The 13,269-nt window shown below is 40.7% G+C and overlaps 1 protein-coding gene across 4 annotated transcripts in view; it reads right to left on the minus strand.

Annotated features, from left to right (window-relative positions):
• Positions 1–13,269, minus strand: part of Ptpra (protein tyrosine phosphatase receptor type A) — a 106,999-nt gene that overhangs the window by 25,360 nt on the left and 68,370 nt on the right. For 3 of the 4 annotated variants that reach the window (XM_027421796.2, XM_027421795.2, XM_027421797.2), the window contains 3 exons: positions 12,807–12,891; positions 11,034–11,107; positions 10,584–10,720 (listed from right to left, as the gene is read on the minus strand). In XM_027421796.2, the coding sequence (XP_027277597.1) occupies positions 10,584–10,720; positions 11,034–11,107; positions 12,807–12,891 (296 nt within the window). Of the gene's footprint in view, positions 1–2,690; positions 2,785–10,583; positions 10,721–11,033; positions 11,108–12,806; positions 12,897–13,269 lie in introns of those variants that run through there. The other variant, XM_027421798.2, reaches the window with a different exon arrangement.

A 13,269-nucleotide genomic window follows, 5' to 3' on the forward strand; every position in this document is an offset into this window, starting at 1 on the left:
CGTCAGCACATGACAATAAATCTTTTTTTCCTTTCTGTGTGTCAACTCTTGGATATAGAACAGAGAACATATCTAATACTGGACTTCCCTAACTCACCTATACTTCATCTTTTTTCATTAGGCTAGCGTTCCATCCCACACAGGACAGCTTTTTTAGTTCCCAGACTAACCCTTTTCTAAGATTCCTGTACATTTCTTTTCCTAAATGATAGAGAGCAAGGGAGTGAGAGAGCAAGATTATTATACTAGCAAAGTCTGCATTTGAACTTGCTATGTAACTGAAGATGACCTTGAATTCAAGATCCTCCTGCCTCCACTTCCAGAGTGCTGAGATTAAAGGAATGTGCCACTATACTCCATCTTATGGGGACTGAACCCAGGGCTCTGTACACAAAACAAGTAGTCTTCCAAGTGGGCTAGATCCCTAGCCCCCACAGAACACAATCTTTAATATGGAAAGGTAAGGAACAACAATGGTTGCTACCTCACAATCCGTTCAGGACCACCCCAGTCATGATGGAAAAAACCTAATTCTCTAGGTGGGCAAAGTCTTAAAGGGGACATCTGGAAGAAACAGGAGAACAGATAGGGCTTGTTTTGCCTATGCCAGAACAAAACAAAGGGGGCCTTACACTGCTTTGGTTTTTACTCTGAGAAACAGCTTGCCTAACTCCTGGAATAAGCAATGGAACTGAATGACTAGATGTGAAATTCTCTAGAAACACTAGGCATTCTATTTCTTAATGAAACCTTAAATGATGGAACCAAGATAAGGTAAGTCAACATTTTTTTTTTTTTTTTTTTTTTTTGGTTTTTTCGAGACAGGATTTCTCTGTGGCTTTGGAGGTTGTCCTTGTAGACAGGGTGGTCTCGAACTCACAGAGATCTGCTTGCTTCTGCCTCCTGAGTGCTGGGATTAAAGGCATGCGTCACCAACGGCCGGCAAGTCAACATTTTTTTAAAAGGTGCATCTGCCATCCACTTTAACTTCCAAGTTCATTCTGGATTCTTTCACTCCTGATCTCCTCTATCTCCTTTCACAGGTAAACTCGGAGCTTATCATTATCTTGTTATAAATTGTATCTCATATATTGCAGCCTTACTATTATTGCTCAGTGTATTTTGTGATGAAAATGGAAGCATAATAAAATGCTAATCTGCTTTTCTTTTGGCTCAGCATTATGTTCTGTGCTGGACAGTTTTGTGTTAACTTGACAAATCATCTGAGAGAAGGGAACCTCAGTTGAGAAAATACCTCCATAAGATCTGGCTGTAGGCAAGCCTGTAGAACATTTTCTTAATTAGTGATTCATGGGGGAGGGCCCAGCCCATTGTGGGTGGTCCATCCCTGGGCTGGTAGTCCTGGGTTCAATAAGAAAGCAGGCTGAGCAAGCAAGCCACGGGGAGCATGCCAATAATCATCACTCCTTCTTGGCCTCTGTATCAGCTACTGCCTCCAGGTTCCTGCCCTGTTTTGAGTTCCTGTCTTGACTTCTCTCATTGATGGACTGTGATCCAGAAGTATAAGCTTTCCTTCCCAAGTTGCTTTGGTCATCGTGTTTTATTGCAGCGATACCAAGGCATGTTTCTGAAGTCATTCATACTGTTGTTTATAATTGGTATTTGTTCTTTTTCATAAATGACAGATACAGTTCTGCTTTAGTCTTTTAAAACATTATTTACTTTGTTTTATTCACATATTTGTATGCCTAAGTGTATTCTCTCTCTCTCTCTCTCTCTCTCTCTCTCTCTCTCTCTCTCTCTCTCTCTCTCTCTCTCTCTCTCTCTCTGTGTGTGTCCATAAAGAGGCCAGAAGATGGCACTGGATTCCAGACAGCTGGAGCGAGAGGTGGTTGTGAGCTGTCTGACTTAAGTGCTAGGAATGGAACTCAGGTCCTCTGTAACAGCATTATGAACTCGTGATGGCTGAGCCATCTCCCTAGGCCCCAGACTGCTTTTCAATGTGACTATGCCTACCAGCTGTGACAGGATAGGTTCCATTTGGTACCTTTATCCATCCACATCTGCTTACTGTCCTACCAGAAATATATTAACTATAGCCATACCTTATATTTCTATATTACCAACAAGGTCATCATCTTTCCAGTTTACTGGGTAAAGGGTATCCTCCTCTATGCAGTGCCTCATCTAATGTTTCTCATTGTTTCACTGGGCTGTGATTTTTCTTTTGTTTCTTTATCTATTCTGGATACTTAGTGATCACAGTTATCTGTGAGCTTTCATTTTCTGTCATGGTCTCTAGTTACCAACAGAACTTTGGTATTGCATGTTGTTAAATTCATCAATCTTTTACTTTACCATCATTTTCAGTTTTGAGAAATCAAATCCTTTCTTATATGAAGTCATAGGTGTATTGTCCTATATTATTTTCACATTTTACAATTCTGTCCTTTAAAGTTCAATATTTATGCCAAATGGACTTGGTATTTGTGTCTATATGAGACAAACAACCCACATCATTAACTCCAGTTGTTCCAGTACTATACATTCCAAAGGCCATTCTTTCCCCAACCAAAAAGGCAACAGCATTTCTGTGATGAAACGGTTTGCATTTATACATGGGGTCTGCTCTTGGTATTTCACTGCACTGCTCATCCTGTCTACCCCCAGTGACAACGCCAAACTGTCTTGTAAGGGCTCTTTGAGTCTGCTAAGGCAGTTCTCCTCACCTTGTTCTTCTTCTTCGGGATTGTCTTGACTAGTCTTGACTCTTTCCTCCTCCATAAAAATTTTAGAATCAGCTTGTCAAGTTCCACAAAAAACCTGTTGGGATTTTTATTGGAATTGCATTGAATCTGTGTATCAGTCTGAGGAGAACTGGCATCTTCACACACTGAGCTTCCTAACCCAGAGACTTATTTCTTAATTAGTGTGTGCTATAATTTTCTCTGAAGACTTTGCAAATATTTTGTTAAGTTTATCCTTAAGGACTTTACATCTTGGATACTAATATAAATGATATATTTAAAAAAGTATTAGATTTTTATGGCCTATATACAAAAAATTAATTTTATGCTGCTTTTATATCTGATAATTTATTTCCTGAGTCTGAATTTTTCTGAAGAAAATATTCGTAGTAAAACTTTATTTTATCTTTAGCTTCTCAATCCATCCTTCTTGTCTTGCTTCCCTGTTCTTGCTGAAGTCTCAGTTCCCTGTCACTGCCAAATCTCCCTTCAAGGACTCTCACCTCAGTCACCAGCACTCTCTGAGGTCATCTGTAAGTTCTATCTAAAAGAGCACAACAACCAGATACATAATCTCTTTCCTTGCACTAAGTAATACACACCCAGATGTCAGCTGGTACCTTTCCTGTTCCCCTTCTAGAGTGCAGGCATGTGGAAACCCAAAGCCCTTGCCACGATTCTTCTTAACTTCCATGGGGTTTTAGCTCATCAAGGTAACTCAAATGTCTGTTCAGTCCCACTACATGATATACATGTCTTCTTTACCTGGTATTCTAAAAATTAAGTTGTTACTAAAAGTAGGGGATCCCAGAGGGGGGCTATCCACAGGTTTTGACGATCTCATTGGCTTTACCTCTTTCCTCTCTTCTTTTTTCTCTTGGGAACTAAATTTTTCTCTTTCTTTTCCTCTTTAAACTTTGAGCACTTTTAGGAAACCCAGAGGTTTTTTAATGTGTTAACAAATGCAATGTTTCTTCCTAAGACAAATTGGTGGTGAATTAAAAAGTTCCAGTTTGTAATTAAGATGAAAGATACAGCCTCAAACTTCCAATCAGCAGGGTGTCATAGGAATTCTGTAATGCCTTTCTTAAGCCTGTCCAATATCTGAAAAGAGCTGTCAAGCCCTACACCCATTGTCCTTTCAAGTTAGTTGCCGGTGAGTCAGAACAACGCATTTGGTGGTACACCTTTTCACAGTGACTTGACCACAGATATCCTGGTGGAGGTCAAACCTAACTCTTCTATTCCAAATGCGACATACCCACCAAAACACACTACAGCTCATCAGCTTCATTTCTTAGATCTAAAAAATAACTACCATCCACTTAAAAAATATATAAAGCAAGGCAATGCTGACACATGCTTTAGTTCCAGCACTTGGGAGGCAGAGGCAGGTATATCTCTGAGTTTGAGGCCAGCTTGGTTTACAAAGTGAGTTCCAGGACAGCGAGGGCTACACAGAGAAACCCTGTCTAGAAAAAAACAAACAAACAAACAAACAAACAAAAAAGAATATGCTTATTATAGAAGTCCAGTAACACAGCAGAAAGTAGTTCCCTGTTAGGTCCTTCTACACTCCTTTGTAGAAACCAATCATAAGCATTCAGCTTCTCTCAGACAAGAATTAGTGTACCTAAACATGTACATAGGTATATATAGATATTAAAAATAACAAACTTGGGATTTTGACATCTACATTTATTTGCAATGTGCTTTCTCACATACTATACCTTGCTATATCAATATGTTTATCTTTGTGACAGTGAGGAAGTTCATGAGGGCTATAAGAAATCATCACATCAGTCAGCTACTGGTGGATACTACTGTACTGCATCCTGTTGTAAACTTGTGTGAGTATATGAGAGAAAGACTTTATGTGTGGGGGCACTTATGTGCCATGGCATTCATGTGGAAGTCAGAGAGCCAATTTGCAGGCCAACAACAAAAGTTCTTTCATTTGGCAATCTTCTTAATGGCATAATTTGTCATATCATAGGGGTTTTGTTTTTGTTTTAATTAAAAATAAAATATTGTGTATTAGCTTTATTTTTATTTTTTAAGTAGCATCCATCTTCCTAAATACCCACCCCCTCCCTCCAGCCTCAAACTCAAGAGATCAACCTACTTCTGCCTCCTGAGTGCTGGGAGTAAAAGTGAATATATACCCAATTCATTCTGGTTTTTGAATCTTTCATTTTGCTTAGACGGCCATCTGTACCTGATGATTATAAAGTGGTCTTTCTAGGACAGTAGCCATGTTTGTTGCTCACTGTCCTTGCCTGGGATGACTTTTCTAAGCAGTGAGGTCTAACAATACTGCCTATACTCTTCCCCAGGATTTTGGAAACTGTAGTCCACAACCACCAAGGCAAGGTCTATTCTGTCTGAGGCTTGGTACTCCAACTAATTTTTTGATTTTGCCAACTGTGCAGTGTCTTCCCAAAAGAAAGACAGTTCTGTTTTTTTTGTTTTGTTTTGTTTTTTACTGTCTCCCAGCCCTCAATTTACTTGACTTCTTTTGTGTGTGTGTGTGTGTGTGTGTGTGTGTGTGTGTGTGTGTGTGTGTGTGTGTTCACGAATGTGCAGGTGCATGTGTGGGGGTCAAAGGACAGTTCACAAGTCGTGTTATTCTTCAGATGCTATCCACCTTATTCTGTAGACTAGCTGGTCACAAAGTCCCAGAGGTCCACCTGGCTCCACTTCCTCAGCATGGTGATCACAAGTGTCCTGGGCCTTTTCACACTGATTCTGGGAATAGAACTTGGGTCCTGGAGCATTTTACTGACAGCCTACTCTCCAGCCTGACTTTTTTTGTTTGTTTGTTTTGTTTTCAAGATTTTCTCTGCATAGTAGTTCTGGCTGACCTGGAACTTGTAGACCAGGCTGTCCTTGAACTCACAGAGATCTGCCTGCCTCTGACTCCTGATTGCTGACTTCCTACTTTTTAAGTCAGGAAAAAAATGGGATCTTTAGCATAGTCCTTGCTGTATGATACATACCTGGAATCTCTGTATTATATGGGATATGGGAGGCAGCTGGCTCAAGTCACTTCAGGGGACCTACCCTGTTAGACAAAGTGCCACTTCTCACCTGACACCTAAGCTTGGGTCATTCTATCCCTTCAATTAGAGTGCGGCCAAGCCCCTGTTAGGACAAACCCAGACTAAGCACATCCATACTTATATACTGTGACCCTGTTTTTCCATCTTAAGAATTTGCATCACAATTCCTTTCACCCTTTAGGATATACAGGCTTCTGGCCTTGAGATAACTAATTTCTGAGAATCCAGAATTTCACTATGATAGGTTACTCACAATGCAGCATTTATAGGCCAGGTAAAGGAAGAGGTTCTGGCTTGAACGGCCTTTATTAGGGAATCCCTATTACAGCAGAATATCCACACAAATTCCCTACCTACTTGATAAAGACTGTAATAGAAAAAGCTAATGTAAGTCCCAGAGCACTGATCTACCAAAGGCTAAGTCTCTATATAAGCTTATCTTAAGTGCTACAGAAAAATTTGAAAGCTTGTAGGACATCCAGCTACTATATATTCTATAGTATCCAGAACTACAAGTTCTAGCTACCAAGACAGAAGAACCTTCTGAAACTGGGAGCTTGAGGCCAGTCTGGAAAACACAGTTATAACTTGGGGAAAAGGGGATGGGTGTGGGATGGGGAGATGGAGAGACAGAGACACAGAGACACAGAGATAGACAGAGACAGAGAGAATCAAACAGACTAACACAAAGGACTCATGGTCTCTAACAAAGGCTGTGGTACCTGGGTGTGATGGATGGTGCATTCCTGTAGTCCCAGCACTTTGAGCTCTTTTAGAACTCAGGAAGCTGAGGCAGGAAGTTCCTGGCTAGACTGAGCTACACAGTAAATTTCAGGACAGCCTGGCCTATACAGTAAGAAAGTAAGTCACACCAATGCTGGATTATGATAAATTGAGTCAGTTATCAGCTGGAGCTGTAGATTTCCAGCTGGCTTTCCAGCAACTTTCTTCCTAATGTAGCACTCCCACTACCTGGAATCTTTGTATTAATGGGACAAGCATATACTCTTTTCAAGTTACACACACTGTTTGAAGCTGTCTCCCCCTTTCATGAAAAGAGCAACCTCAGTGATAAATAACCCTGATCTATCTATGCTGTGGCCACATTTACCAGTATTTTGTCACATAGTTTCATAGGACATTAACCTGACCATCATGCTAATAGACATTAACCTGACTAGCATGCCAAGCTGCTAGAACAGGAAGTTGTGTATTTTAGATATGCATGGTGGACATAAAAGCAGAACAGAACAAAGCAAAACCCACAGTTGGCTTGTGATTTGAACCAAGTTTTCTGAAGGTCAAAGTTGTAGGCACACCAGGCTACCTTCTCTGACATACAAGACGGGTTTTACTCCTTATCCTCACCATCTCTTCCCCAGTAAAAGGAGAAATACTTGCTTGGCCGTTTTGAATTCTGGAGAAAGGATATAGTACATGCTGGCTATCTTTCTCTGATCTATTTACTCAGTGATTGAGTAACAACTGAGAACATTGAAAACAAATGATCTAGGCTAAGGCAAAATTAGTTCTAGCAGGTTCTGTGGGACTCAAAACATCCATAGTAAGGCTGAATATGACAGTTAAAATGAAAAACCTCATAAAGGAGGAAAGCACATGATCTTGTTTGTAAGACCATACTTCTAGCTTAGAACTGAGCCCTAGAGTGGAAACTATTTACTTGCTCCAAGGTAGCTTCCTGTCATAAATCAGTTATGTGATTTATAAGTTACAAATTTGGATATGCCCCAAAGGATTCCACCATGGATAGAAGTGATGTATATAGAAGAACTGCCACATGCCACAGATCCTTCTCCTTCAAAAGACATTTATGACTTCTTGTTGATGTAAACAGATAACTAAGGGGAAAAAAAATCCACTCTGATGCATACTTGGCTCTGTGTGCCATGCTGGTCCAAGCTGGATAGAAGTAGTCTGCTGTTGAATATATACTTCAATGACAACTCTAAATGAATATAGGAGAAACCCTCTCAGTGAAGCAAACTTTTAAGTATGCTATCACTCCATCTCACTGGAGATTAGGTTCTAAATAAACAGGAACTAAGAAGAAATGTTTATGCTCCAGGTGAACACTCACCAGACGCACTCACTGCTACATACCTCCCCTTGTTCCCCTAGTACTGGTCTGATGAGCTCATGAACATGCTAGCCAATAGCTATTTCTTTCTTTCTATCTATCTATCTATCTATCTATCTATCTATCTATCTATCTATCTATCATGTGCCTCTAGGACTTCTCTCCAAGGATTTGCTAGAATGTTTTATTATGGTATCTCAGGGGATATTATTTCCAAAAAAGAATTAATTTTACAAAGAAGTATGTCAATAGGACCACACCATCATCCAGAAGCAGTTGGTGTTACAGATTACAGAACAGCACAATGTCTACCACAGTTCCATCTGTGAGCTTGTCTGGTGGGATGTGCCAAATGTTCTCAGTCAATAATGGGTATTAAATGGTGCTCTCTTCCCCACAGTTCAAAACAAAATGAGAGTTCTGGGCTATTCTGTTAACTCTTACCTGGTAAATGAGTGTGGGCTTCAAGGCCCACACTCCCTTCCACTTACTTTTCACATTGAAGCCAGGGATTTTTCTGGACACAAATCTGAACCTAAGCCCTTCAGTGGTGGAGCACTGAATGTAAGTGGTCATTATGACCACTTAATAACCACTTTTCCTTTTTTCTTTGTGTCCTGCATGTGATGTTTGAGTGTGCATATGTGTAATGTGGAAACCAGAGGAGGATAATGGGTGTCTTTCTCAATCACTTTTTTTTTTTTTTTTTTTTTTTTTTGGAAACAGCAGCTTGCAATGAGCCTGGAGCCCACCAATTTGGCTAGGTCAACCAGCCAGGGAGCTGCATGGGGGGTCTTTACCCTACCAGCTTTCGATTAAAGGAGTATACCCAAATGCCCAGTTTTTCACATGGGTGCTGGTGATCTAAATAAACTCAGGCCCTAGGCCTGAATGGCACACATTCTATTGACTGAGCCTGATCCCAGAGCCTTCTTTCCCTTTCGATTCTGAAGTTCCCCTGTGGGGTTATCTGCTTAGATCAGAGACAGTTTGCACTGACCTTAGGAAGCTGCAGGAACTTTCTCCCCTACCCAGGAAGGACTACTTTAAGAAGGAACATGTGGCAAAACACATCTCCAGAAACTTAAAACAGTCACCCTTCTTCCAGTGGACCTGATTGCATCTCCATACTCTGCCTAGAACTGGGGTATCATTTTGGCACTATGACAGGAGCCTACCTATGAGACAAAGATGACACATGACATAATGCAAACAGGCCAGGGAAACCAATGGTCTTGGAACTGCTCTCTTCTGTTCTTAAATCTCTTCCATCTCTTTAATAATTACCATGTTAGATAATTATTAAAGTTAATACTGATCTTAACAACTGCTGCAGACTAGCTGTATTCCCAGATCCTAATCTGGTCCCCTTGGGCTGTTCTCCATATAGAAAACAGAACCTTTTTTTTTTTTTTTTTTTTTTTTTCAAAATACAAATCAGCCCAGTTCACAGGATTCTACTTTACTCACAACAATCTAGAGCTGAGTGGTGTGGCCTAGGCTTTTCTTAGTTTTTTCCTCTACTACTCCCTGTTATAGGACTTTTCAATGGAAGACATGATTAAATGTCTACTCATGCCAAATAGGGTACCAAAGACAGAATAAAGAAATGATTCTACCCAAGTTGAGCAGAGGGAACCATATGTTTACTGGGTAGGAATGTGGATGACTCAAATGCAGCTGAAACACTGGAAGAAAAGCTCACCCCAGCGCAGAGTCTTAATGAGCTTTTCTCCTCTCTGCATGAAGGACCAGCTCAATTAGAAGGAAATGCTAGACAGCACTGTTCTTTTGCCGTGCAGCCCTTTAAAAACTTCTGAGTATGCCTTTCTCTTACCCAGATGCTTGCTCCTGCCATTTCTAGCACCTCACTTCCCTTTCGCCACTCTCCTTGCTTCTTCAAGGAAACCGAGCTTAAATACTAGCTACATATCCCACTGAGAAAGCAGCTTACTAAGTTGCCCAGGCTGGCCTTGAACCTGTGGTCTTCTTGCCTCAGCCTCCCAAGTAACTAGAATGACATGACTCCAAACTAGACTTGGATAAAGTCTCTCTTACCCTTTCCTGTAAATACTGAGAAATGAACTCAGTGGCCTGCACATTCCAGGTAAGCTATCACTGAGCTACATACTCAGCAAGGAAACTTTTGACCCAGGATCACCAGGGGCTGGTTTATGCTCATTCTGCTTCCTTGAGAGACATGAAAAACACAAACCTCAGTACTCTGCATTCAGTAGTAGCCTCTACTTTTTGTATCAATCTACTCCTATTACCTAAATACTCTCAATCCTTGCTACAGACTATGCTTGAACTGCTGTTTGGCTTTATAGGTAATTTTGTTCTTATAGAGTTTCCCAAGGGGGCAGAGATTTCTTTGAAATTTGGATTGGGATCTGTTTTTGTTCTGTATTATATCACTGGCACCTAGAATGTTAGTTGGTAACTCTAAGATGCTTGTAAGTCTCAAACAAATGAGGAGTTACTAGATATGGTGATGAATGCACTAATCAGCAATGAATGGATGGGTAGATGAGGGAGGTGAAGCAATTTCCTTTTTTAAAACTTTCTTTCCATGATTATACAGGAAAGGAGCAAGACGAGCTTGGTAAAAAACATTTCTCACCCATTATCCATTAGAAATCTATTTGATAACTCATGACTCAAAAGGCCAGATCTTAGGTCTCCCTTCCTCTTCGCTAACAACAAAGGACTCACGTTGAATTCCTCTCTGAAGAGCTTATTGTCATCAGCCATTCTTCGGTTAATCTCCTCTTCCAGCTTGTCCACAGGCAGTGGTGGGTACTTCCTGTTGGTGCTTGGGGACCTGGCCAGAAGTGGTACACTTTGGGGCTCTGTAGTGTATAAAAGGGAAGGTAAGTTAGGTGCCCTGGAGATAGATGCAGTACCTTTTGTGAATATTAATGGTCTTCTTATTCTTTTGAAAAAATGGGGAAAAGAGGCAGGGACATGGCTCCATCAGTAAAAGGTGTTTGTCACCAAGCTCTGATGACCTCAACTGGATGCCAGAATCTACATGATGGAAGGAGAGAACTAATTCTTGCAAGATGGCATGCGTGTTTACATATACACAAATAAAATAAATAAAAAAGGATGGGGAAATATTCATTTCTTGGTTTTCTTCTTCAGAGGTTCCCCATGCCTTACCCACTTCCTCTGTGCGGCCATTTGACAGGCGGAAAGAATTGGAATGGCTCCCAGCTTGCTTGTATTTCTTAAACCTAATGAGAAAATATCTTTAATGAAAAACTAGGCACAGAGGTAAATCACTGTCTTTGCATTCTTGTTATTGACTACACCTTTCTTTTTTAAGATAAAGTTACCTTTATTAAATCTTAATAGATATTTTTGTGAGGAACCAAAATTCTCCTACATTTCTAATAATATCACAGAATTTAGCCATTTTTAAAAATCTGGAAATAAAATGGAAGCATCTTTATCTGAACTCATGTTTTTATTTGCAACTGAATGGCATTTTTTATAATACATCTGAGAAAATGGCGGCTCTAGATATTTTTTATGATGAATTGTAACTTAAGCAAAATAATTACCTTGATAATAAAGAGGTTTTGCTGTTCCTACCGTAATTTATTATATTCCATTCTGATCACCCACTTACGTAATTAAAGGGTTTGTAATTAAAATAACATCAAAATTGACTACACCTTTCTAAATCTCTCTGTCAAATCAAACATTTTGAAAAAGAGACACAAGTCAGGCACATCTGAGGCAGCTCCATTCTGTGGTGACTGAGCACCTTGGGATGGTTGGTCTTCCTTACACTCAGCGTCCTAAAGGCCAGCTGAGGTAACACTATGTTCTAGCCTGCCTGGTTCCTCTGTGTAGCTTCATCTCCATAACACACTTGAGTGCACAGCCATAGCAGGTGGAATATGGTCAAGTATAATATAGTGGTGTGTGTGGTGTGTAAGAGCGTGATAGAATAGGTGGAACAGGATGGAACAATAAGATTTTCTTTTTCTTTTTTTGGTTTTTCGAGACAGGGTTTCTCTGTGTAACTTTGGAGCTTGTCCTGGAACTAGCTCTTGTAGGCTAGGCTGGTCTTAAACTCACAGAGATCCGCCTGCCTCTGCCTCCCAAGTGCTGGGATTTAAGGTGTGCGCCCGGCGAAGCAGTAAGATCTTTATGAAACAAAAATCCTGGTGTTCCCTCAGTGCAACCTAAGAGTCATGGGGAGAAGTCCAGAGCTCCAGAATGAGAGAACACAGGTTTAATGGAGATGGGTACACAGCCCCCTGCCTTAATTCCTGCGGAAGAACAAAGGGAACATAGAGCAGGCTGGGTTCAAGATAAGGCAGAGTTAAACCCAGGTCATCAGGACAGTAGATTCCGCAGGAAGAGAACAAATGAACCACATTCTTCTTGCTCTTGGGTTTCTCTCCTGGCTTGTGTTCATTATCTAGAAGCTTCTGAAAGGCCAGAAAGAGGAATACTTTACCCCTAAGATCTGCCTAGCAAACAAAGGCCAGGGGTCCTAGAGAGGTTTGGACAAAGCCTTAGCTAGAAACAAAGTAAGCTTTTGTTGTGCATATAATCTTACCAGGGGCCATTTAAGAAGTTGTTTTAAAGGACAAGAGCTGAAGATCTTGAAACACCTGTCAGTGATAAGATAGTATGGAAGTCTCCCATGTCTAAATCACTACTCTACTCTAGGTTTTAGCCTCAGAATTTGTAGACTTGGCTTGGCCAGATAAAGCAAAGGGAGAGCACCTAGGTCCTAAGGAAGACTGTATAGAATCCGTTTCTAAGCAGTACTTTAATATAAGCACGATTTACAAGTCACTGTCCCTCCACCCTACTCATTGTCCTTAGCCAACTGTCTTCTGGACTGTGTGGGCTTACTGAGACACAGGGGTGTCAAGATATTCTAAGCAAATGCAGTAACACTAACACACTTACCTTAACATGTACAGAACTATGATAATAAACACGATTACTAGCAGAGAGGACAGGGCCACCATCACTGCAATAATTGGCGTCTCATCTGAAACCAAGAGAAAAGAATAGGTCATAACTGTGTTGTGCAATGAAAGGCTCAAGTTGGGAGCTCAGGAAGATACACTGATGTGGGGGTGGGGGTGCACTACCCATTAAATATTTCTGCAGATGATAGGATGTGAGATACAAACACACATACCAAGAGAACAAAATGAGAAACAGAAAGGATGTGTGCAAAAAAGCAAGGAGCAAGTACATGTGCTAGAGGGCCATTAGGTAGGGGGGATTCGGTAGAGTCTTACCTATCTCTGATGTACCAGACATTTATTTACTGTATGACTTCCTGCATTGGGATGAAATTGTCCTTTAAGCCAGAGACTCTTTCATTGCTATATCATTTGAGCTCAAACAAAACTTAGCACAC

The sequence above is a fragment of the Cricetulus griseus genome, chromosome 6 (genome assembly GCF_003668045.3).
Source record: "Cricetulus griseus strain 17A/GY chromosome 6, alternate assembly CriGri-PICRH-1.0, whole genome shotgun sequence".
In the NCBI taxonomy this organism is placed as follows: Eukaryota; Metazoa; Chordata; class Mammalia; order Rodentia; family Cricetidae; genus Cricetulus; species Cricetulus griseus.